This window comes from Bos taurus, chromosome 14, assembly GCF_002263795.3.
Source record: "Bos taurus isolate L1 Dominette 01449 registration number 42190680 breed Hereford chromosome 14, ARS-UCD2.0, whole genome shotgun sequence".
Lineage (NCBI taxonomy): Eukaryota > Metazoa > Chordata > Mammalia > Artiodactyla > Bovidae > Bos > Bos taurus.
The window spans coordinates 81,041,872-81,068,888 of NC_037341.1; the positions used below are offsets into that span (position 1 = coordinate 81,041,872).

The following is a 27,017-nucleotide window of genomic DNA, read 5'->3' on the forward strand; positions in this document are numbered from 1 at the left end:
CTGTACCCCATAGCGTGGCCAAAAATATGTAGATAAATAGATAGAGTATAGATATAAAACATATGCAAATATATATACATAGACGTAGTATATGGGCTTCCCAGGTGGCGCAAATGGTAAAGTACCCGCCTGCCAATGCAGGGGACATAGAAACACAGGTTCGATCTCTGTATCAGGAAGATCCCCTGGAGAGGAGGGAATGGCAACCCACTCCAGTGTTCTTGCCTGGAGAATCCCATGGACAGAGGAGCCTGGTGGGCCACAGTCCATAGGGTTGCAGAGTGAGACACAACTGAGTGACTTACCACACACGTGTACATATATATATATCTATATATATATGTATATATTCTTCCTAGCTCATGCTGTGGGGGACAGAAGTTATGGCAGTTAAGAACCTGACGGTGGGGACCACTACTTGGATTTTATGCTTTGCTTCTGTTGCTTACCAGCCATGTGATCCTCCAGGAAGTTATTTAAGGCCTCAACATTTCTTTAAAATGTAGATAATATTACCTAGCACATAGGATTATTCTAAGCTGTAATGAATTAATATGTGCAAAGTCCTTAAAAATGGTGTCTTAGCATTTGGTAAACACTGGATCAATTTTCATCTTAATTATTATGCAATAATGGATATGAAGATAATCGAGTTATTTCAGGACACTGAAAACAATTTAGGATGCCTGTGTCCCACTGGACAGAAGTTTGGAAGAAGAAACCCCTTCGCTTTAGGAGGCAAACAGAAAAAAGCAGCATGGCTTGGGTTTTCAAAAGACCAAACAAAAATGGTCCAGGAGTTGCGATCCCCCTCCTTTCTTGTTTCAGCATCTCCACATTTTGACAGTGTTTTATTTACTCCAGTTAAAACTTTTGCTTTGGAGGCGGGGGAGGGGCAGTTTGGAGGTGCAGAGCATCCAGAAGTTTGGCCACAGTTTCAGGAAGGTCGGGAACGCCTGGCCCAGGAGAATTATCTGGGGAGCACTGCAAACCCCCAGGGCTCCCACAGCACAGCTGCTGCAGGGCGAGCGAGGGAGGGACTTATCAGGGCAGACACGCTCTCAGACTCAAGGAGGCCCGAGCTGCCGACAGGCATCATCAGCATGAAAGAAGGGACATCCATGTCCCGCGGGGATGGACCAGAGCCGTCAGGACGTCAGACCGCGCTGAGCGCCACCCAGGGGGTTGGTCCTAAATATCAGTCAGAGAAGACTGAAGCGACTTAGCAGGCACGCCCGCCTCTTCCACTTTACAAGTCAACGCCGGCATTTCCGGGTATCCCCAGGCCAATGAAGACTCAAGTGGGTCCTCATTCATTCATCATTCAGCCTTGTGCCAGCGCCTCCACGAGCAAGAAGATGAACTCAAACTGAGTGCTGGACATCCTGCAGGCGCCCAAACCACCTCAGATTCCAGAGAGGTCCGTTTCTGATATTGTGCTCAGTCGTGTCTGACTGTTTGTGACCCTATGGACTATAGCCGCCAGGCTCCTCTGTCCATGGGATTCTCCAGGCAAGAATACTGGAGTGGGTTGCTGTGCCTTCCTCCAAGGGATCTTCCTGGCCCAGGGATCGAACCCGCGTCTCTTGTGTTTCCTACATTGGCAGGCGGATTCTTTAGCACGAGCTCTATCTGGGAAGTCTTTTTTTCTTATATTAAGTGATCTTTTTGCATACTTATTTTCATTTCAGAGACATAAGCTTAATGCATCATAGTCAAGCAACTTCCTAGAAAATCTGGTGCCTCATTTCCAAGGAAGTTGTATTAAGCAATATCTGGTAGACGTGAAGTGTGAGATAAACCCGGGGTTTTCTAATGGAAATTTTTTTTTAAATACAGTTTTGTCAAGAGATGACCCTACACTTTCAGAAGCTGTCTTGTGGGATACATGCTGAGGTTGGCATTATCTGAGCAACAGGAAGCCCTATGAGTAACTTTCAGCTTCCTAACCCTCAGGGGAGAGATCACCAAAGGAGTCTTCACAAAGGTATAAGGAATGGGCACTGGGAGCGATGACAGATGTGTGCTGAAATTATCCTGGTGGCAAAATCAGGACTGTTGGTTCTGTATATTTTTCTGTACTTAAAATTTTTACAGTGACAACATCTCGGTAATTAGAGAAACAAAATTAACCAATTGTTAAAAAAAACGAAAACAACGACAATGAACTGTGAAGACAAATTAAAGGCAAAATTTTTTCTTTCTTTCTTGATTTCTTGCAAGAGAAGTGATTTCTCCCTGCTCCTGGTAAAAGTCATGTTGGCCATATTTTCTAAAAGAAAATTGGGAACCTGACCAGAAAAGTGCAAAAAGTAAACAAATAAGAGAGAATACTTAAAATTTAGAAAAAAAGTTTTTTAAATCTTAAAGGAAAGAATCCTAGCAGTGATGAAGCTGGTCTGTCAAAGGTCTGGCAAACAGTATGAGACTGAACGCATAAAGTTTCTGAAGTTAAATCAGATCATGAGCAGCTATAAAAGTTCCTTTGCAAGTTATATGTATATATTATATTTCAGAACCCTGAAGTTAAATCTAGTAATTACAGAGGAAAAAAAGCGCAGTAAAATGTTGGTCCAAAGGAAGATACATGAAAAGGAGCCTCCTGCGCTATAAAAGTGGGGGAGAGTCAGGAAACAGACATCATAAAACTAGTTTCTCATTAATTCAGAGAAGTGGAAATCATAATTTTTCATTTCCCACTGGGAATCTGAAAGTAATATACATTTCCTCAGAGATGAGTCAAACTGCACAGCTTGAAAGAAATTAGCTAAGAAGACACCCATTTGGCCTTCTCACCTTTAATCTGAGTATTTCTTCCTTTACTTTGCTTTATCTAGAGGCACAGTTTTCAACATTTGTGTCCCAGAGGCTACATTTTGAAAAGGGAATAAATGGAAATATAAATATTGTACCTTCTTGATATGTTATCGGGAATTTAAAATAAAACAAAAAAACAAAACTTTCCCACTGGGACCAGGAGCATTTAAATGCAAAATCTAACCCTTTCTCAAATTCAGTAGAATATGCAGCTGTGGGAGAAGGGAAGGTGTTTTCAAAAGGAAAATAAGCAAAAAAACATTTTTTTAAACTATGAACTACTATTGTAGTCTTCCTAGTAGTTCTCTGCAGGGAAAGTATGCTTTTGCATTCCAAAGCGCAGAAGTAGAAGATATGGAATTCTGAGGGGCCAGAGGAATGGCAGGGCCCTAGTATCAGTGGGAGTAAGTCAGTCACTGAGTCTCAAGAGTTAGCACAGGACGTCCCTGGTGGCCGGGTGAATAAGCATCCACCTGCCAACGCAGGAGACACAGGTTTGATCCCCGGTCCAGGAAGAGTCCACTTGCGGAGGGGCAGCTAAGCCCGTGCACCACAGCTACTGAGCCCGAGAGGCTCGCTCTGCAAGAGAAAGAGGAGCCACCACCAGGAGAAGCCGGGCGCGGCCACGAAGCATCACCATGGCTCACGGCAACTAGAGGAAACTGGACACCGCAAGAAGCGTAACCTCGACTCACGGCCACTAGAGGAAGCCGGACACCGCAAGAAGCGTACCACGGCTCACGGCCACGAGAGAAAGCCAGACACCGCAAGAAGCGTAACCGCGGCTCACGGCCACTAGAGGAAGCTGGACACCGCAAGAAGCGTAACCACTGCTGCTGCTGCTAAGTCGCTTCAGTCGTGTCCAACTCTGTGCGACCCCGTAGACGGCAGCCTACCAGGCTCCTCCGTCCTTGGGATTCTCCAGGCAAGAACGCTGGAGTGGGTTGCCATTTCCTTCTCCAATGCATGAAGGTGAAAAGTGAAAGTGAAGTCGCTCAGTCGTGTCCAACTCTTCGCGACCCCATCGACTGCAGCCCACCAGGCTCCTCTGTCCATGGGATTTTCCAGGCAAGAAACCACTGCGTAACCACGGCTCACGGCAACTAGAGAAAGCCGGACATAGCAAGAAGACCCCGTGCAGCCAAAACAAATTAAGTTTTTAAAAAAGAGTAAGAACAGACTAAAGAAGTGAGGGCTGGGGGGTGCCGTGGCAGAGATCGTGAAGCAGTATGGCTCTCCCCAGGGGATGAGGGCCAGAAGGAAGTGAGTGATGAGATTCAGGAAGAAGTACAGACGCCTTAGACGGAGGTGCAGCGCAAGCTCAGGCCTGGTAAACAGGATGCCTAGATGAGTCAGGCTGCGGGTTGGGTCCTGAGAATAAAGAGAGAAATGATCAAGTCTCTGCCCTCGTGGGATCCATAGACTAAAGCAAATATCTGAATAATTTCAAATGATGTTGTCATAATCATGATAGAAATAATACAAAAACCCAAAACAGGGTCCCTGAGTTTATTAAGAGCTGAGAAAGCTTAGTGAAAGCTTCTTGGGAATGGATATTTCAAATGAAATTTAAAAGAGTGACGAGCATAGGAGGCAAGGGCTTGGGGAGCAGGGTCTGTTCTAACTACACTCTGATACAGCAAAAAGAGAGAGAATACAGATTTATAGCACGGATGGAAAAGAAGCAACAGAATAAAGAAAAGGAGTTTTCCTGGAAAAGAACGTCACCTGTTAGCAAGATAATCAAACAGAGAGGTAAGCCGAGGCCCACGCCGTCAAGGCGACCGCTTTGGCCTGGGCGTTCATGGCTGTTCTAATGTCATTCTCTTTGCTGTCCATTTCTTGAACTTGCCAGCTTTCTTGCATTCTTGGGAAAAAGTGAAAGTGTCAGTTGTTCAGTCGTGTCCAACTCTTTGTGACCCCATGGACTGTAGCCCACCAGGCTCCTCTGTCCATGGCATTCCCCAGGCAGGGATACTGGCGTGGGTAGCTGTGACCCTCTTCAGGGGATCTTCCCGAACCCAGGGATGGAATCTGCATCTCCTACACTGCAGGCAGATCCTTTACTGTCTGAGCCATCAGAGAACCATCCTTATGCTACAGTAATTCACGAGGATGATCTCAGGACCAATTCACTGCATTACCAATACTGGCCAAAAACCACTGTAGGCCCAGCAACTTGAGGGAGTAATAAGAACACAACAAACTAGCAAATAAAACAGAAAAGCAGCAGATTCACAGACATAAAGAACAAACTACAGCTGGGACACCACTCTGGAGAGGGAGTGGAGAGGGGCACTATACAGGTAGGGAGAAAATAGGGGTTATGGGATTACAGGAAATCATGTGTAAAGCACTGTAACGCACTACAGGATTTAAGGAATCTTGTTTTCAATTTAAAAATTCTTTTAAATTAAAAAAAAAAAAGAATGTATCCTCTCCTCTTAGAAGTGCTTTCCTCCAGAAACTATGATTCAAAGAACCTGCACCATGATGGGGGCTAACCTCATCTCTCAAATCTCCGGGCCCCTTGAAGGCTCAATGTCTCTCTGCTTCGCTGAGTCCAGCTTTAAACTGAACAGGGAATTTTCCCCACCAAGATATCTCAGTATTAGAAATAGCAGGATGAGAGCAGAGAGATTTTTCAAAGAAACAAACGCACTTACGGCACTCCATTAAGATTATGGAACATACTTTTGTAATGAGAAAAAAGTAAATAGCTTCAAAACAACAATATAAAAAGGAATCCCATTATAATACATGTAGGAGAAATACAGGGCCTTGCAGTGAATGGCGCCTTTTAATAGTGCATTCTGAAGATTAACAAATGAAAAGCAGACTCACCTTTGCTGAAGTCTCTATCAGGGTTTTGGTAATGAAATTAAAATGTAGAAACTATTTTTGAAAGCCTCATGGTGTGATTCACATTTTCAGATGGACACTGCAAGCACTTCATGGCATATATTAGATTTCAAACTAGAAATAGAGCAGTTCTTATTCCCCATGTAATCTGACGTACACATTATTTGCCAAGTGCCTTTCATGGTTTAATCACTCAGTTAAAGTAAGTTGAGTTTGATTTAATTGCCTAGGATTTTTATAAATATTTTCTGTACTCCAATTTTTTCACTGGTGAGTTCATGAAACATATAAGCCTCAGAGAGGATGGTGTAAATGCTTTGCAGGATTTATTAAAGGTTCCTATTTTCTTATAGGTTTCTTATAGGTTTCTTAAAGCTCCTATTTTCTTATTTTCGGTTTCTTATACCGTAGTTTTTTATAGTTCAGGTCCATATAGTCTTCTTACATGCAAGATTTCAATAAGACGTGCTTTTAAGTTATATCTAGTGCGCTCCTTGCCTGGAGAATCCCAGGGATGGCGGAGCCTGGTGGGCTGCCGTCTGTGGGGTCGCACAGAGTCGGACGCGACTGAAGCGACTCAGCAGCAGCAGCAGCAGCAGTGTGCTCCTTGGAATGCTTTTGGTGGCCTCTTGTTCAAGAAGACAGACAGAAACACAAATCGGTTTCACGGCAAACCCTGGTCTGCACTGCTGCTGCTGCTAAGTCACTTCAGTCATGTCCGACTGTGCAACCCCATAGACAGCAGCTCATCAGGCTCCGCCATCCCTGGGATTCTCCAGGCAAGGAGCGCACTAGATATAACTTAAAAGCCATTTCCTTCTCCAATGCATGAAAGTGAAAAGTGAAAGTGAAGTTGCTCAGTCGTGTCCGACTCAGCGACCCCATGGACTGCAGCCCACCAGGTCTGCACTAGGGAATCACTAACTTGGTGAAATGTGTCAATTTGGGGAGTGGGTGAGGGCGCAACTGAACAGTTCAGAGACTTCACTGAGCAGGTTCACAGCTTTCCCTCTGCTCTGTTCCTGCAGAAGTTAATGAATGCTTAGTCTCATTTTCTGAGTCACGCCAACCCAGAGGAAGCCTCATGTCCACCCTGGATGGAAGTTGATCCAATCTGACAAAATGATTATTCATCTCTATATCCTTTGTGGTTCTTCAAGCAACTTTGCTTCCACGACAGAATTAATATAAAGACCAACTAGCCACAGCTTGACAGAACTCTAACTTCAGTCATCTTGTGTCTACCTAAAATGGTCCTCCATCATAAACTCGGTTTGGGGAATCCACCCTGGAAACAGATTTCCCTTTGCTTACAACACACTGCATCACAGACGCCTGGGAATCCAGCCTGAATAAGGACAGCAGAATCAGAACCCCTACGAGAGAAACACTACTGCCGACCTACAAGAAGCCTTCCAACCCTTTTAAAAATAAAAACCCTATTTAACCTCGCATACTGGTTTATTATGCAATATGCTTATTTTCCCACAGATGACTTTTACTCAAAAACAATATTTTTTTTTCGTACTTTATATTCTCCATTTAGCCCTTAGACTGCAGCAGACATCGCCAGGTGGGAGCTCGTTTTGGGATGGTGGACTCGTGGATGTGTGCAGACCCTGCCCACTCTTCCTGCCACAGCAGACAGCACAAAAGCCTCTCAGCCCTCTGTCCTGCCCAGGACTCCCCCGCAGCCCCGGATGGAGCTGACCCGAGACGGAGCCACGTGCCGCTCTTCCACACGTCTCTGACAGGCTCTGTGTCCTGGGATGCGTTCCTACAGGGATTCGGCTCCTTTGACCCAGGGTTCCTTTCTACACATTAAACAGCTGTGGATTTAGGTTGCTTCTTTGCTCACCTTTGACCAACACACAGTCACAGGAAAAATTCTGTGTGGAAAGCCACCTGTGTCCCCTTGTACTTTCTGCCCAGCCTTTTGATCTGAAGTCAACAGGATGATTTCTTTCAAAGTATTAATTTGCTGGTCCAGAACCAAGGTAGATTCCACTTACTATATTTCACTCCCAAGATTTTTAAAAAATGGACTAAACAAATTCGTAAAATTACTGTGGGTTTCATTGAGCTGTTTTATTTTATTTTTGCAGCAAGTTTCCCTGTTCTTGATCATATGAAGCTTGGGTTAAAATTTTGTGGCAGTCATGTCATTCACTTCTTTTTCATTGTACCCACAAATCGTGTAAATCAGTAAGATCTGACTATTCCTTCCCTGGTGGCTCAGGAGGTAGAAAATCCGCCTGCAGTGTAGGAGGCCTGGGTTTGATCCCTGGGTCGGGAAGATCCCCTGGAGAAGGAAATGGCAACCCATTCCAGCATTCTTGCCTTGAGAATCCCCATGGACAGAGGAGCCTGGCGGGCTACAGTCCATGGGATCACAAAGAGCAGGACACGACTGAGCCACTCAGCTCAGCACAGCACATCCCTTCTTCAAAATATTTCTGAAAGTCACTGCTACGTCACCATTTCTACCACAACCATTCTAGTGAAGACCCTCATCATCTCACACTTTCATAACCATAACCTCCTGTACACAGAGACACACAAATGTATGTATGCATATACACACACAGAGATATGTAAACATACATACATGCATATATGGGGCTTCCCTAGAGGCTCAGCAGTAAAGAATCCACCTACAATTCAGGAGACACGGGTTCTTCCAAGGTTGGAAAGATCCCCTCGGAGAAGGGCATGGTAACCCACTCCAGTATTCTTGCCTGGGAAACTCCATGGACAGAGGAGCCTGGTGGGCTACAGTCCATGGGGTCGCAAAGAGTAGGACACAACTTAGCAACTAAACAGTTAACAATAATATGCATATACATATTATATGCACATATATTGGATACAAACATACACACACACACACACACAATACCAAAACAGAAACACTTCCAAGTATGAAGAAATTAAATGCATCTTTTTCACAGGTAACAAATTTGGAAATGAAGAGTTTCAATGCACAGAGAAACACACATAAATGCAAAACTCACCGGTTGACCTCCCCACCACCTATGGTTAAATTTCTCTCGCCCTCGAAGGTTGAAATGTGCATCAAAAACAGGATCATACATGGAATTGCCAACAATTCCATGTGATTCTGGATACAGCCCCTTTGTGGAAAAGCAAATTTATTGTCAAAATAATCCACATGTAATAATAGTTCTATCATAAATTTTATCATAGAAGGTTTTATAACAATATGTAATTTCCAATTTTATATCCTATATATAACTTTTACATGTCTGTCAGAGGAAACATGACTATTATCTACACACTGGTTGTAAGCCATTGTGAAACTTGACATGATTATAAGAAATTTAACATTGAAGTTTTTTTAACTGTTACAATTTAATAAGATGACAATTTTTATTACAATAAATTAACCTATAGATTGAAATTTACTTATGTGCCTCCAAAGAAGCTTCTATTTCTAAATATACTATTCCTTGCCCTTGGTTCTATTTCTACTCGAAGGCAAAAAGAAATAAATAAAATAAATAAATTATATTTTTTAAAGAAGAAAGCGAGGTAGAATTTGGGAGCATCTGAAAATTAAAACACAGCAGCTCCAAAATCAATGCTTTTATTTGAAAACTCAGAAACTAAAGAATAGATCCTGTGGTATTTGAGAGGTTGGATGAATGTATTCAGACAGAAATGCACCTGGAAAAAACAGGTTTTAAAGTTGCAATGAAGTTCGGTCATCCACCAAGTGGTAAAAGGCATTTACTATGAACAATTGATGTAGGTAAGATGAAAACCAGAAAGATTTTCTCTGAACACTAAGGAACATGTTTTTAAAATTTCCCTTTAAGTCGTTTCAGGATGAAATCAGCCCTTTGAATCCACACCGTTTGAAAGAATACTTACAGTGGCCAGAGTGTATAAGTTAGGGAAAGTTTTCGTCGGGTACACAGGCCTCATGTAGGGGGAGTGAGTGCCACAAGACCCTGGAGACAGAATTCAGATATTAGAGCAGCAGAAAAAAGAGGAGCCACTCCCCAGGGAGACCCATTCCACGGGCGATCGAAGACACGGGCGCTCTTCACTCTTGAATTTCAAGTGGGAAAGCCGTGTGCCCACATATCTCCAACCGACAGCTGAGGGTTACCGGGTGGGTCGCGGATCACAGATGGGAATGCGGGACAAGAATGACTTACTCAGCTTTTCGATGTTAGGCATGACCTTGCTGCCTTTCTTCATGTACGATGCGCGGAAACCGTCCACAGAGAAGATGATCAGCGGAGGGCGAACGAACCTTAAACGGTAACACGATAAACTTTAGAAAAATCACGGCACAGAGTTTACACAATGCCTAGTCCTTCTCACGGAACCGAGAATTTTGAAAGCAAAACTTCAGCGAGGATGTCCGTCCCAGACTGGGCTTTCAGCCACATAACGCCTGTGGCAACCTCAGTGCAGAGGGAGACGACCAGGGAAGGAGCTGGACTCCAGATTTCTCTCAGTGTGCTTTCTCCACGGCTGCCTCTTGCTGCAAACAAGGTTTTTCACAATGTAAAAAGCTGTTATCCTGATTTGCCTGGGACGTGAATTCTCCCATTTGCTACCTGAAAAACTCCTATTCATTCTTTAAAATCAAACTCAAAATTTCCTCTTTCATAGTAATGGTTGATGCTTCGGAATTCCATTAAGATAATAATACCTCTTTCATATTAATATATATCGCTGTATATATATTAATTCTATAATACGTATTGAATTAATAAATGCATATTGTATTTTAATATATTACATTATATTATAATGCTATATCAACATGTTTATCTTCTTCATTAGTCTCAAAGCACAGTTGGTGTCTTATTCATCTTTCTATTCTATGGGCCCACTACAGGGCTTCAGTAAACATTTATCAAATACAGGAGGAAGGGAGGAAGGAAAGTGAAATTAATAAGCAGTAGCGATCTTATCACTAGACTAAACACTTGCCAAAAACTCCAAGCTTAATTACAAAATGATTGTGAAAATAATTAAAACTGTTGAAGATCTCTAAAACTTAATCAATAAAGAACTAGACTATCCATCTAACTAGGGCAGGATTGATGAACTAGGCTCTTTGTTATAGCCTAAAGTTTCAGTTGTTCGATCAAATCTGAGAATGCTAAACTTTGTGGAAAACTGTTTCTAATGGTTTGCAGACTATTCCTCAAGTATAAGCTTGCATTTACTTGAAGCCACATAACAAATAAGTCTGACTCTTGCTCCCCATGGAGCCCTCTGTCCATGGGATTCTCCAAGCAGGAATACTGGAGTGGGTTGCCATTTCCTTCTCCAGGGGATCTTCCTGACCCAAGGATTGAACCCTCGCTTCCTGTGTCTCCTGCATTGCAGGCAGATACTTTTACTACTGAGCCACATGGGAAGCCCATATTTTAAATGAGTCACATTCTAAGCACTTAGAATAATTCTATATGAGTTCATTACTATCATTACTATTATCATTTAATGATTTTACCACTTAGACTGCTTTCTCTTCCAAAAATAACTGAACACATTTTAAACTGTCATCCCATTCTAATAGCCCCAAGAAGTTCAAGTAGCTCATGAAAGTTAAAAAGGAGACAAAAATAAAAATATCTAAATTCTTGGATCTTGTGTCCCAGGCTGTGCTGCCTAAAACAAAAAGACATTCAATCAAACACACTCATGAAAACACGCTTGTAGAACATCTTTTCTGCCAGGCACTTTAAGGGTCCATGAATTTGCAACAGTTTCCTGGAAGGCGTCATAAGTGCCTTATGCTGCTGGTCTTGCTTGAGCTGTGGGGCGTCAACTAAGTCTGGCTGGACCCCAGCAGAGCAGCGCAGCAGTGGTTTGCCGACTTCCTGCAGCATCTGGTAGGAGTTACCATCTCGGATAATATTTTCGAGATGTTCTAGAATCCTCCCTCCAGCCACCCCACCACCACCACCAAAAACAAAAAGCAAAAGGAGCACTTCAGGAAAAAAACACAGGAAAACCAAACCACTGCCAGAAATGTTTGTCTTCCTCTTCAGTATTATTATTATTTCTAAAATCTTCAGCTGAAGTAAGATACAGAGGCTATTGTTTCCAATATGTTCAGAGGCGATAGAGGAGAACATTTTTTTTAAACATTTCTTTTATTTTAAAAATTTTTTATTGACTTCTAATTTACATGTCATACAATTCACTTGTTTTACTTGTATGATTCTTGGTATTTTTACAGAGTTGTGTAACTATCACCACAGACATAGAGTTGGTTTTTTGTTTTTTTTTTCATTACCCCATTTGGCATGTGAGATCTTAGTTCCCAGGCCAGGTGGGAACCTGCACGCACCATGGTGGGCGCCTGAAGGTCTTCACCACTGGACTGCCAGGCAAGTCCCAGTAGAAGAAAAATTTTCCAAAAAAAACTCCCCCTTCGAGATGTACATTCCAGCTTCTGACTGGGAAATTACACAGAAGTACCATAAAGTTGCCCAGTAAGAGGATTTCAGCTTTACACTGTTTTAAACCATTCACCCATCCACAGCTTGTGATCTTTTATCAACACATACATAAAATGGCATAATATTCACTAAATGCACTCACCCTGCAGGGCATTCTGGGGTCTTTATTTCCTCACAGTCATCATCCACCCAGTGAGACTCTCCTGTTAGGAAAAACGGGGAGACTTCTGGTTGAATCGAATTATAAATGTCATCCGGATTGTTGAGAGTGTAATTGCAGGGCCTGTGTCTGGTTAGATACTTGTTGTTTATGGAATGCCATCTAAAAAGAACTTTGGAAATAAAGTGTAGAGTCTGTTTTGGCTTTACTAAGCTACGCCCATACGTGATGGGAGAGCCTAGATTTAATAACCCAAGTGGTGTTTATTTGAGCGTGCCGTGTCTAAATGGCTTGTAGATAAAAACAGCAGTGGCGTCAGGGAACAAAATTCCATGTTTGTTTCCCTCCAGAAATAAACTGTTTGGTCATTAGACAGAACATTTTTTCCTATGCCACCAAACATCTCAAAGCCATAGAAAACATGATACAACTTCCCTTTAGCTGGGGAGAAAGGTTTCGACTACATGGAGATGACAGATGGAAGACGGCCACAGGGAGGTTCTTCGCCAACAGTGTGTGTACGATCCTCGCACTAAGGAATCTAAACCAATGCCATCTTTCATTTTTATGTTCCAGCAAGATCTGAGAGCATAAACCTATGCCATTCTTGAGTCACTTCATCTAGAGAAGAGAGCAGCAACAGAGACACAGACAGAGAGAAGGAACTTGTGGACACGGGGTGGGGCGGATGGATCGAGGGAGCGGCCTTGGCACACACAGCACCGTGTGTGAAACACTGGCTGGTGGGAAGCGGCTGCAGAGCACAGGGAGCTCAGCTCGGGGCTCTGAGAGGACCTTGGGGGGTGAGGGGGTGGGCGGGAGGCTTGAGAAGGAGGGGACATATGTGCACACACAGCTGATTCATGCTGCTGCACACAGAGACTAACACAGCACTGTAAAGCAATTATACGCCAATTGAAAATTCATTCATTCATTAAAACCTAAAAAAAAAAAAAGAATAGAGACTGAAAAAGAGCTTAGATTTAAAAATGAAACTTACTTTGGAGAAAATGAAAATGATCAAAAAGCATGTGCTTTAAATTGTCCTAAAACAAAAGCATATGTCTGAAATGCAAGTAACACTTGTGACCAAGACTTTGAAGAAATCACTCCCAAGTAAAGAGCGCTGGACATCTCCCTGGTCAGTATGAATCTAACCAGTGACCACTGTGTAAGTCCCACGCTCCTTCAAGTGGAGAAGCTCTACTACACACGTGATAACCCAGGGCCCACACATGAGCCACAGCAAAGTCTCACAAGTAGAATTTGAAACCAGCAAAAACCAATGTTTCACAGTTCAATGACCAATGATACCTAGAACTTTATTTTCCCTTCTAATAGCCTTTGTGGATTATTGGTACATTTACCAGGGAAATAAAAGGGAAAAGAAAAGAAAATTCTCAACCAATTTTGTGTTTTATCAACAGCTACAACAATTATTTGGGTAGGAGAAATTTTCAAGGTCAGCATTCAGGTAGGATGTGTTGCCATAACTAAACACTACACATGTTTCAGAACTGATCTGCTCTTCCCCTAAAGTATTTGAACAGAAACTCTCCATAAATGTTCCATGTCACAGCTAGGAAAAGGTCTTCATTTAAACACTGAAAAGTGATCTGCAAATGCTACACAAAGATCCCGGGATCCTTTCATCAACTTGGCCAAGTGGTTGCCAGGGTGACAAACTCCTTAAAGACAAAAACGGCATCTTTTATACATTCGGCAGTCCATTGACAAGTATTTACTACTGGACTAAAACCATCATATTCGACAATCCACTTCACCAAGTCAGCACACACACATACTCGGCTTTGGGGCGTGACGAGGGCTGTGGTTTAGGCCCCTCTCCTCATCAGCATTGGTGCTCCCGCCCCAGGCCCCTCTCCTCATCAGCAGCGGTGCTCCCGCCCCAGGCCCCTCTCCTCTTCAGCAGCGGTGCTCCCGCCCCTGGGTCCTCCAGGGGGTTCGAGTGGTGAAGAGCCCGCTGCCAACGCAGGAGACGTAAGAGACACAGGTTCGATCCCTGGGTGGGGAAGATCCCCTGGAGGAGGGCATGGCCACCCACGCCAGGATTCATGCCTGGAGAACCCCATGGACGGAGGAGGCTGGTGGGCTACAGTCCAGAGGGTCGCACAGAGCCGGACACGACTGAGGGACTTAGCACGCTCGCACTCCCATCCCGAGGCTGCTGCTGGCACTGAGGCTCACAGCTGACAGCCGGTGGGCACAGAGCCGTGCCCAACTTCAGATGTAAGAGCTCTGAGGCTCACCCTCCAGAGCCCGAGGAGGGCACAGCGAAGGGACCCGTGCCCTTAGCCACAGCCTCGCTTGCCTTCCCCTCCCCACGCCCCTGCTCCCTCAGACGGTTCTCCTGCAGAGACCTTCCCAGAGAATTCCCTGGACAGCACTCCCATCTCAGGCTCTGCTTCTAAGAAACTTGACCAAGACAGGAACTCTTCTAGAAATCTCTTCATGATTCAGTTTAGTTCACTCATTTGGAGTTTCAGCTTCAACATCAGTCTTTCCAATGAATATTCAGGACTGATTTCCTTTAGGATGGACTGGTTGGATCTCCTTGCAGTCTAAGGGACTCTCAAGAGTCTTCTCTAACACCACAGTTCAAAAGCATCAATTCTTCAGTGCTCAGCTTTCTTTAGAGTCCAACTCTCACATTCATACATGACTATGGGTCCCTAATTATGGAATTTGGGATAATTTCCTTGTTATTTCAGATCAGCAAAATGCAGACCGGTCAACCTGAGAAAGAAGCCTGAGAAATGAAAAGGCACAACTCACTCCCACCTCCCAAGCCCATGTCCAAGGTGTCACAGCCACAAGAGCCGAGGTCTTTTGGAATGTCTCCAATCTTCCCTTTTTTAAAGTTTAAGCCAACAGAGGAAACATGTACCTTTGCAAACCACTTGGTAATTAGTGCAACAGTCTCCCCGGGCCAAGCAGTCCTCCGAGCAGTGACAAGCATGGTCTTCATTTCTTACTTCTCCGCATCTGTCCTTGGTACACTCCCAGCCACCAGCTGAAATCAGCACAACAGAACACTTTTCACTGCTTCGCACAAACCAAATAAAAGAGGCCACAACTGCTTACAACGTTTGCCAAGAAAAAAGCTAAAGTCCCACATCATTTAATCTGCTTGTGAAATTAGAGTTGGCCTGGGGCCTAAATGATATTTGGCATACTTAGAAATAGGATGGACTTTTAGTTTTTCAAATCAGAATACAAAGTCCGATGGCATTGCACTCCTTTGGGAAAATGGAACCCTTAACCTCTTATGAACTGTCCTAAAAGACCAATGAAATGTATGGTGTATAAGGTTTGTGATAGAGATATTTTCCCAGGTGGCGCGAGTGGTAACGAACTTGACTGCCAATGAAGGAGATGAAAAAGACACGGCTTTGATCCCTGGGTCTGGAAGATCCCCTGGAGGAGGGCATGGCTACCCACTCCAGTCTTCTTGCCTGGAGAATCCCAGCACAGAGGGGCCTGGCGGGCTACAGTCCATGGGGCCACACACAGTCAGACACGACTGAGCGACTTAGCACACACCTACTGTTGTAGACACAGTTGGCCATAGCTGGGCTCTTTTATTTTCCAAAGTAGTTTTACTTAAAGCTTTATCAGCCTGATTTAAATACAAATGATAATGCAACTAAATGGCCTCTAACTGATATAAGATGCACCAGAGGTTAGAGTTATATGAAGATTATGTGTGTGTTAGTTGCTCAGTTGTGTCCAAAGCTTTGTGACCCCATGGACTGTAGCCCATCAGGCTCCTCTGTCCATGGGATTCTCCGGGCAGGAATATTGGAGTGGGCTGCCGTGCCCTTCTCCAGGGGATCTTCTTGACCCAGGGATTGAACCTAGGTTTCCTGCATTGCAGGCAAACTCTTTACCATCTGAGCCACCATGGAAGCTGTGAAGCATATAAAGCCAGTTCTGAGTGTAGATCAGACTGTGGCCCTACTTACAATTACAGGTCAGAATACCTATTTTCAAGGAGGTCAGTTGCTAGGTTACAGATTTCTATCTGAGCATACTTGATTGGGAGCTCACAACTTTTTTCCACCAAGAAAATATCTTCAGAAAAGTAATATCTTCGTTTTAAAGAGAGTGCTGGACTTCACGCATGACTCTCCATCCACTGGACTGTAAGCTCCATGGCAGGGAAAAGTCCCATCTCTCCTTTCACCACCGTAACTCTAGTGCCTGGGTGTGCGCCTGGCTCAAGTCAGTGTCCATGAACATCAACTAAATCTAATTCAGAATTACCGTGACAATAAAATACAACTCTTTACATTCACCCTGGCTGTGCTGAGAAACTTCAGAGCTAATTCATTTATTCAAAAGATACATCTACTGTGTTTTCCATGTTCTAGGTTCTGGGGAGGGAGTGAAGAGCAAGGAAGACAAGATCCTGTCTTCACAGACCTTACATTCCGGTTGGGAAAGGCAGACCATAAGCAACTCAATTGTCAATGAGATCATTTCAGCTTGTGGTAAGTGCTGTGAAGAAAATTAACACGGACAGAGAGTGACGGGGCGGGCTGGGTCTACTTGACTTAGAGTGGTCAAGAAAGGCTTCTCTGAGCTGAAGGACATTTCAGATCTTCATCTCTTAAAACATGTCATAAGTGAGAAGCAAAACTTTTAGAAAGCAATGCTGTTCTTTAGTAATATTCTACCGAGAGATACAATTGCTATGTGAATAATTGGATAAACAGATGTTAGTTGCCATGCTAGCAAATTATGCAACTACAGTTTAATTTCCATATTTTACAATTATTCTTGCATCCTGATTCCATTCTCTGATATTTTTATAACCCCTGTTTCCACTGCCTTCTCTTTCCAAGCAGATTAAATGCTTGGAATTCTTTTACCCAGGATCTGCTATTCTCAATGGTTAGCAATTTTCCAAGGTTATGTTGAGGGACAGAGGTCATGTGAGGTGTTTTTTCCTCAATTCAAAGATAACTCTTCCAACCAAAACACTTGTTAAAAATTTGTTACTTTTGCCATATAATATTTTAAGTTGATATGTTGTAGTTCCAGTTTTCTTTATTCAGTTCAAGAAATTTTCTTTCCTTTCCTTTTGGCCACACGGCATCTTAGTTCCCCAACCAAGGATCAGACCCAGCGCCCTCAACACTGGACACAGAGTCACAGCCACTGACCACTGGGGATCAGACCCAGCGCCCCCTACACTGGACACAGAGTCACAGCCACAGGACCACTGGGGATCAGACCCAGTGCCCTCAACACTGGACACAGAGTCACAGCCACAGGACCACTGGGGATCAGACCCAGTGCCCTCAACACTGGACACAGAGTCACAGCCACAGGACCACTGGGGATCAGACCCAGTGCCCCCTACACTGGACACAGAGTCACAGCCACTGGACCACCAGGGATGTCCCCCAAAAATATATTTTTATTCCTCCCCTAGTTCCATAAGAGGGTGTCCCTGGTAAAGAATCCTCCTGCTAATCCAGGAGCTGCATGTTTGATCCCTGAGTCAAGATCCCTTGGAGGAGGGCATGGCAACCCATTCTATATTCTTGCCTGGGAAATCCCATGGACAGAGGAGCCTGGTGGGCTACAGTCCATGGGGTAGCAAAGAGTCAGACACGACTGAGCGACTTCACTTCACTTCATTAACAAGCTAGATATACTGAGGCATTACTAACTTTGCAAGCTGCTGCTGAGTCGCTTCAGTCGTGTCCGACTCTGTGCAACCCCATAGACGGCCTCCTACCAGGCTCCTCTGTCTCTGGGATTCTCCAGGCAAGAACACTGGAGTGGGTTGCCATTTCCTTCTCCAAACTCTGCATAAGAGTTAAATTTTTAAAAATTTAATGAACCTCAAGCAAGGAATGATTCTGTATAATTTGAAAAGCAACTATGAGAATAAACATAAAAATATTTAACCTCATTAGATAATAATAAAGTTATCTATCATATCAGAAAAGAAATTTTCATGAGAACATGCTGAAAAGGGAGTGCTGAAAGGGCCTGTGCCCTTTGAGAGAAATATAAACTTTGAGGTGCAAAATTATGTTATATTTATTTACATTTAAGAAATGCATATATACTTTGTCTGGCCTTAGGTGAGTGTGAGTGATCATACCATCGTGATTATCTGGGTCATGAAGACCTTTTTGTACAGTTCTTCTGTGTATTCTTGCCATCTCTTCTTAATATCCTCTGCTTCTGTTAGGTCCATACCATTTCTGTCCTTTATCGAGCCCATCTTTGCATGAAATGTTCCCTTGGTATCTCTAATTTTCTTAAAGAGATCCCTAGTCTTCCCATTCTATTGCTTTCCTCTATTTCTTTGCATTGATCGCTGAGGAAGGCTTTCTTATCTCTCCTTGCTATTCTTTGGAACTCTGCATTCAGATGTTTATATCTTTCCTTTTCTCCTTTGCTTTTCACTTCTCTTCTTTTCACAGCTATTTGTAAGGCCTCCTCAGACAGCCATTTTGCTATTTTGCATTTCTTTTTCTTGGGGATGGTCTTGATTCCTGTCTCCTGTACAATGTCATGAACCTCAATCCATAGTTCATCAGGCACTCTGTCTATCAAATCTAGTCCCTTAAATCTATTTCTCACTTCCACTGTATAATCGTAAGGGATTTGATTTAGGTCATACCTGAATGGTCTAGTGGTTTTCTCCACTTTCTTCAATTTAAGTCTGAATTTGGCAATAAGGAGTTCATGATCTGAGCCACAGTCAGCTCCTGGTCTTGTTTTTGCTGAGCTTCATTTTCGGCTGCAAAGAATATAATCAATCTGATTTCAGTGTTGACCATTTGGTGATGTTCATGTGTAGAGTCTTCCCTTGTGTTGCTGGAAGAGGGTGTTTGCTATGACCAGTGCATTCTCTTGGCAAAACTCTATTAGCCTTTGCCCTGCTTCATTCCATACTCCAAGGTCAAATTTGCCTGTTACTCCAGGTGTTTCTTGACTTTGTACTTTTGCATTCCAGTCCCCTATAATGAAAAGGACATCTTTTTTGGATGTTAGTTCTAGAAGGTCTTGTAGGTCTTAATAGCACTGTTCAACTTCACCTTCTTCAGCGTTACTGGTCGGGGCATAGACTTGGATAACCATGATATTGAATGGTTTGCCTTGGAAACGAAGAGAGATCATTCTGTCATTTTTGAGATTGCATCCAAGTGCTGCATATCAGACTCTTTTGTTGATTATGATGGCTACTCCATTTCTTCTAAGGGATTCCTGCCCACAGTAGTAGATATAATGGTCATCTGAGTTAAAGTTAGAGTCCCTTGGACTGCAAGGAGATCCAACCAATCCATCCTAAAGGAGATCAGTGCTGGGTGTTCATTGGAAGAACTGATGTTGAAGCTGAAACTTCAATACTTTGGCCACCTGATGTGAAGACCCTGATGCTGGGAAAGATTGAAGGCGAAAGAAGAAGGGGACGACAGAGGATGAGATGGTTGGATGGCATCACTGACTCGATGGACATGGGTTTGGGTGGACTCCGGCAGTTGGTGATGGACAGGGAGGCCTGGCGTGCTGCGGTTCATGGGGTCGCAAAGAGTTGGACATGACTGAGGGACTGAACTGAACTGAACTGATATATGCTTTGATCCCCAAATCCCATTCCTCAGATTTATGTTAAGGAAAATAGACAGAAGTGTGAACATGCATGAACAATATTCACTGGTACATTGTTCACAGTAGCAAGAGTTAGGGAAACATAAATGCTGGTCACCACTCAACAAAGTAGGCTGCATCTGTTCAATGGAATATGATGTAGGCATTCAAAAGGATGATGTGTATAAAGGCACATAAATACAGATGCACCCTCTCACAGGCATAAATATACATAAATATAAATACACATACATACGCTTTAAACCCCCTGACGCTGGGAAAAACGGAGGGCAAGAGCAGAAGGGGGCAACAGAGGATGACATGGCTGGATGGCATCACCGACTCAAAGGACAAGAGTTTGAGTAAACTCCAGGAGTTGTGATGGACAGGGAGGCTTGCCACGCTGCATGCAGTTCGTGGGGTCGCAAAGAGTCGGACACAGCTTAGCAACTGCACAACAAATACATTCTAAACACATAACACAGTCTGAGTTTGCACTGAAACACTGATTGTGCTTATCTCTGGGTCAGCAGAGTAGTATCTCAGAGATCTGTTTTCTCCTTCAACCTTTTGTTATTATCTTATATTCGGTTCTTCCACATTTGGCCTTAGGTATCTCTGTACACAGGGACGTGAGCTACTTTAACATGTCTATATTTATTAAACTCGGAAAGAAAGGCATGAGCTACATTCAGAGAGAGCTAAGCTAGAGTCAGAACATCCGTTCAAGTTTAGAAGCAGCTCTAAGATCAGGAGTCGGGTGGCTGAGATGATGTGTCCGGGACAAGATACTCAAAGTAGAAGAGGAAATATAGAACATTCGTTAGTTCTTCAGTGCCAAGTAAACACAGACCACTGGTTTGAAATAATATTTTGAAGCCAGAAACTCTGCTGGAACATCTGTTCCATCCCTATATTCAGTTTACAAGGTTCTCAGCATTTCAGTTTACAAACCCACAAACAGAAAGCTGGGAGAAGTTCCAAAGGAAAAAGGAAAGGAACAACAACAAAAAATATGGCCAAACATTGGGAAAATGTATTATGCAAAAAATAAATAAATAGATAAATAAACAGCCTAAGAGCACTCTCCTTCTTTTGAGGAGGGGGAAAAAATCTGAACTGGTAAAGAGCTGACACAGGTTTTCATGTAAATCAGGTGCTATTTCTTTAGTAAAGGAGAATAATATATGTTTCTAATGTCATTAGAAAAGTCAAACTAATGTTAATGATAATATGAGCTAGATTTTTGAAATAATCATCTAACCATAATAGTCTAAAAACAGGTAATAATTTATCAAGAGAGCTGTGGAATCTCTGTATCTAATGGTCTTAATACAATGAACTATTATATTACTCAGCCATAAAAAAGGAGGGTTTCCCTGATGGCTCAGACAGTAAAGAATCTGACTACAATACAGGAGACCTGGGTTCAATCCCTAGGTCAGGAAAATCCCCTGGAGAAGGAAACAGCAACCCACTCCAGTATTCTTGCCTGAAGAATCCCATGGACAGAGGAGCCTAGAGGGCCACAGTCCATAGGATCACAACGAGTCAGACAAAGACTGAGCAACCAACACTAATACGTATAAAAGAGAACAAAATTGGGTCATTTGTAGAGATGTGGATGGACCCAGAGACTCTCATATAGAGTGAAATAAGTCAGAAAGAGAAAAATAAATATCATATATTAACATATATACGGAATCTAGAAAAATGGTATAGATGTTTTTATTTGCAAAGCAGAAATAGAGACATGGATGTAGAGAACACAGGTATGGACACCAAGGCAGGGAAGACGGGGAGTGGTATGAACTGGGCGACAGGGACTGACCCACGTACTGCTGATACTATGAATAAAAGAGATGACCAACGGGGACCTACTGTGGAGCTCAGGGAGCCCTGCTCAGCGCTCGGAGCCGACCTACACGGGAAGGAAACAGGGGAGATATATACATACACAGAGTTGATTCGCTTTGCCGCGCAGTAGAGCCTAACACAGCACCGCAAAGCAACTGCTGCTGTTCAGTCGCTGAGTCGTGTCTTTGCAATCCCATGGACCGCAGCCTGCCTGGCTCCTCGGCGCTCAGCCTTCTCTACAGTCCAACTCTCACATTCGTACATGACTACTGCAAAAACCATAGCTTTGACTTGGCACTCCTTTGTCAGCAAAGTGATGGCTCTGCTTTTTAACACACCATCTAGGTTTTTCATAGCTTTGTTTCCAAGCAGCAAGGCTGCAGTGATTTTGGAGCCCAAGGAAATAAAATCTGTCACTGCTTCCACTTTTTCCAAAAAATAATTTTTTACAAAATGACCTTGAGAGCAGGGTTGCTTGTCACCTTTCCCAGAGAGTGTGAACATGAAGCTGCCCAGAGGAATGGGGGATAATCTACAAGGTAACTGCAAGATCAGATCAGAACAGATCAGTCGCTCAGTCGTGTCCGACTCTTTGCGACCCCATGAATCGCAGCACGCCAGGCCTCCCTGTCCATCACCAACTCCCGGAGTTCACTCAGACTCACGTCCATCGAGTCGGTGATGCCATCTAGCCATCTCATCCTCTGTCGTCCCCTTCTCCTCTTGCCCCCAATCCCTCCCAGCATCAGAGTCTTCTCCAATGAGTCAACTCTTTGCATGAGGTGGCCAAAGTACTGGAGTTTCAGCTTCAGCATCATTCCCTCCAAAGAAATCCCAGGGCTGATCTTCAGAGTGGACTGGTTGGATCTCCTTGCAGTCCAAGGGACTCTCAAGAGTCTTCTCCAACACCACAGTTCAAAAGCATCAATCCTTCGACGCTCAGCTTTCTTCACAGTCCAACTCTCACAGCCATACATGACCACAGGAAAAACCATAGCTTTGACTAGACGAACTTTTGTTGGCAAAGTAATGTCTCTGCTTTTGAATATGCTATCTAGGTTGGTCATAACTTTCCTTCCAAGGAGTAAGCATCTTTTAATTTCATGGCTGCAGTCACCATCTGCAGTGATTTTGGAACCCAGAAAAATAAAGTGTGACACTGTTTCCACTATTTCCCCATCTATTTCCCATGAAGTGATGGGACCGGATGCCATGATCTTCGTTTTTTGAATGTTGAGCTTTAAGCCAACTTTTTCACTCTCCACTTTCACTTTCATCAAGAGGCTTTTTAGTTCCTCTTCACTTTCTGCCATAAGGGTGGTGTCATCTGCATATCTGAGGTTATTGATATTTCTCCCGGCAATCTTGATTCTAGCTTGTGTTTCTTCCAGTCCAGCGTTTCTCATGATGTAAGTCCCCCCTAAAGTGTGAGACTTTGGAAACAGCAGGTAGAATGAGTCGCCAAAGGTGATTTTCTCCACTAATGCACTTTCAGAGACCTGTATACCCCACTGACCCTTCTATTAGAGAAGAAATGTGAACAAACGTCAGGCACGTGTAGAGGAAGATTTTAGAGCTGCCTTGAGCATGCAAACCCAAGAAGAATTCCAAAATGATTTTAGACTCCCACTGAGAAGAAGTAATGACCTCAGAGTAGACCCACAGTCACTATACGATACGATGAAACAAAGCCAATGTTAGAAACTGAGCAGGCAAGCAAAAATAATAGTTAGAACAGACGCCCAGAAAAGAGCCCAACACTTTAAGAACGTGCAAAATTTCAGTCCAGGTATCCTAGCAGTGAATGGGGGACAGCAAGAGATAGAAATCATAAAGATTAAAGAAAAAATAACTGGTCATAAACATCCCAAACTAGTAAATGACGACTGCAGCTGCGAAGAATTCTCTTTGGGCCGAGTCTTGTGTGGATACAACGGCCATACAGGGTGTGCTCGTAACACAACTGACAGTGATTCCAGGAACGAAACTAAATCCCCCAGTTTGGTTCATCCAAAGCAGGGTGGCGATGGCAGGTTGCTCAACAGCAGGGGTTAAGCCAGCTAACTGAGACTAGAGGATTCAAAAGTTACGCACCTGTCTTCAAGCAGAGCTCATCAAAGTCAAGGCAGCAGCTGCTATAGCTCTTACACAAGTTGTCACATCGACAATCAGGGGGTCCAGCCTCTTGAAGTTCAAAGCATCTGCCCTTGCAAGACCCAGAGATGTTGATCGAGGGGGAGTCTGATAACACTGCAAGAGACAAGAGACAAGGGCAATGGGATTAGGGAATAGGCCATGTCACTAGGGGGTTTCCCTGGTGGCTCAGACAGGAAAGAATCCGCTGGCAATGCGGGAGACCTGGGTTCGATCCCTGGTTTGGGAAGATCCCCTGGAGTGGGAAAGGCTACCCACTCCAGTATTCTGGTCTGGAGAACTCCATGGACAGAGGAGCCTGGCAGGCTATGGTCCATGGGGTCACAGAGAGTCTTGCATGACTGAGCGACCTTCCCGTCACATCACTCTGGCAGGGAGGCCCTGGGCAGAAGAATGCGGTCATGCAGGCAGACTCGAGCTGAGCAGCCTGGCTCCATCTGCTGCTGGCTGTGAACCTCAGCAGGTCTTCTGCGCCAGTTTCTTCATCTGTAGAGAGGGGAGACCAATAAAAGTAACTGGAGACTATCATGCGAATTAAATGAGATACTGAGCAAGGTGTCAGCCATACAGAAAGTAACAAATGTTGGCTACTGGTTTTACTACTATTTCCAGTGATTATTACCACAATTCTGTGTCTCTGTGGATGTTGTGATGCCAACAGAGAACAGTACTTTGAAGTCTACACTTAGAAGTGTTCATTCGCCTGTTCAAAAATCCACAGTTTTTGTAAGGAAGGTGCATGTATGCTCAGTTGCTCAGCCATATCCAACTCTGCGACCCATGGCCTGTAACCTGCCAGTCTCCTCTGTCCATGGGATTTTCCAGGCAAGAATACTGGAATGGGTTGCCATTTCCTACTCCAGGGGATCTTCCTGACTCAGGAATCATACTTGCATTTCTTGCATCTCCAGCATTGGCAGGCAGGATTCTTTACAACTGCAACAGGAAAATTGAGCCTAAATGTTCTGAGAACAGGCTGAACAGACAGGGTTGAAATAAAAGACTTTTGAGATCTCTTCCAGCCGTAAAACCTACATACATAACTAGAGTTATACAAACGTAAACTCTACAATCTTGGAGAAAGAAAGGATTAATCAAGTAGCAAAAAAAAATTAATCGGTAAATAGTGCTAGGGTAACAGGCTGGCTGGAAAAATTAAGCAGGATCCTCATCCCAGCTTACAAAGCAAGTCAGATCTGCACAGGCTAGTATGGAAAGAGCTACAAAGTGGATAAACATTTTTTTAAAACAGCAAAGCATGGAAAACAATTCTGGTCAACCCAGGGATCGAACCCAGGTCTCCTGAATTGATGGCAGATTCTTTACCATCTGAGCCACCATGGAAGCCCTGGTAGTAAATGTATATATTATATTTTCTGTTAGAAATAGAGATAGAGAAAGCAATAAAGATAGAGATAAACATAAAATAAAGTCAGAGGCCAGAGCTAGAGATGAGAGAGTGGGTGGGGACAGAAGCGTTGAGACAAGTACCAGGGTGAATCTGGAAGAGGACATGGCACCCACCCCGGGATTCCTGCATGGGGAACCCCGGGACAGCGGGGCCTGGCAGGCTGCGGTCCATGGGGTCACCAGAGTCAGACACGACTGAGCACACAGCACATGCCAATGTGAATAACACTTTTTTTCACTGTAAAAATTCTTTACAGAAATTATTTTTGGAGAAATGAGAAAAAGCAAGGAAACGTCTTACTTTTCTGCAATTTGAAACTTCTGTTTTACAAATATCTTTTTTTTTTTTTATGTTTTGCTTGCTTACTTCTCCCTCTCACATATATATATAACATATATCTTTATGTGTGTAAGTAGACATGCATGTGAATTTATGTGCATGAAGGGTATGTTATACAATATATAAATATCCTACAAATTTTATTTATAATGTTATTTTAGTTCCTTATGTTTATGAATTTTCCATTTTTTTTAAATCAGAATCCATTACTTGTAAAATCAAGAAAACACCAGAGGCAAGGAGAGAACAGATATTTAATGACATTTCTAGGTTCAGCAAAGCCATTTATCTGAACATCCCACTCATCTGTTAGTCCTTTGTCCTCTTTCAAGTCAGAGTCACCCAGTCCTGACCTGGACAGCATTAGATTAGTTCAACTAAAGCAAACAGATTCACCTGACCACGAGATGTGAAACGCTTTTGCATGGTTGATTATGGGATCTTCAAAGACATACAAATCACCCCCATTCAGCTGAAGAAATAATATCAGGTTTCCAAGGCAATGCCTTACCTCTGGTTCACAAACCACATTTTTCTATAGACTTTGCCCAACCAATCAACAGACATGCTGAACTTCGAGGAACTATGAGAGGAGGAGGACTGAGCAGTAGAGAAAGGAAAAATAAAGTCCCACGGTGAAAAGCAAATGTAAGAAAAATGCTTATAACTGAAACACTCCTTTTATAAGGATACTGCTTAGAATCATCCCAGCATCCATCTATTATGATAAATTCTGAGTAGAATTTGTGCTCATGAACTGCATATATAAGCACACTTAGCTATCCTTAGGGCTGGGATAATCAGAAGAGCTTCAAAGGCACATTGTTCGTAGATGTTCACCCGTCCTGTCTCCTTTGTGGCGTCTCAGCCAGCACGTGAAGTTTTCCTCCATTCACGCCCTTTGCTTTTCCCTCATCATAATCTCTTCCTTTTTCTTATTTTTACTTTCAAAAAATTTGTATGAATTTCTAATCATTTTAAACCTTTCTCCATTCATTCTATCAAAGTGATTTTTACTCCTTCCTTCCAACAATAGTTGGAGAAGAAAATGGCAACCCACTCCAGTGTTCTTGCCTGGAGAATCCCAGGGACAGAGGAGCCTGGTGGGCTGCCGTCTATGGGGTCGCAGAGTCGGACACGACTGAAGGGACTTAGCAGCCGCAGTAGCAGTCCAACAATAGTTACTCTCTAAGTTTACCACTCACTGTGCTTTTGAAAATAATTGAATTTCACACAATAGCTCGCCCCTATCCAATTATCATCTTCCTTGCCAACCCTCAAACTGAAGACAGCTTTGTTAAGAAAGAGCTGCACTTACACTCATAAT

General features: G+C 43.4%; 1 protein-coding gene across 17 annotated transcripts in view; it reads right to left on the minus strand.

Moving 5' to 3' along the window:
- The window catches only part of ENPP2 (ectonucleotide pyrophosphatase/phosphodiesterase 2), a 136,185-nt gene that overhangs the window by 59,186 nt on the left and 49,982 nt on the right, over window positions 1-27,017 (minus strand). For 15 of the 17 annotated variants that reach the window (XM_015474534.3, XM_015474533.3, XM_015474536.3 and 12 more), the window contains 6 exons: window positions 23,881-24,036; window positions 15,200-15,325; window positions 12,274-12,334; window positions 9,864-9,961; window positions 9,574-9,653; window positions 8,694-8,813 (listed from right to left, as the gene is read on the minus strand). In XM_015474534.3, the coding sequence (XP_015330020.1) occupies window positions 8,694-8,813; window positions 9,574-9,653; window positions 9,864-9,961; window positions 12,274-12,334; window positions 15,200-15,325; window positions 23,881-24,036 (641 nt within the window). Of the gene's footprint in view, window positions 1-8,693; window positions 8,814-9,573; window positions 9,654-9,863; window positions 9,962-12,273; window positions 12,335-15,199; window positions 15,326-23,880; window positions 24,037-24,198; window positions 24,422-27,017 lie in introns of those variants that run through there. The other 2 variants (XM_025001615.1, XM_025001610.2) reach the window with 2 other exon arrangements.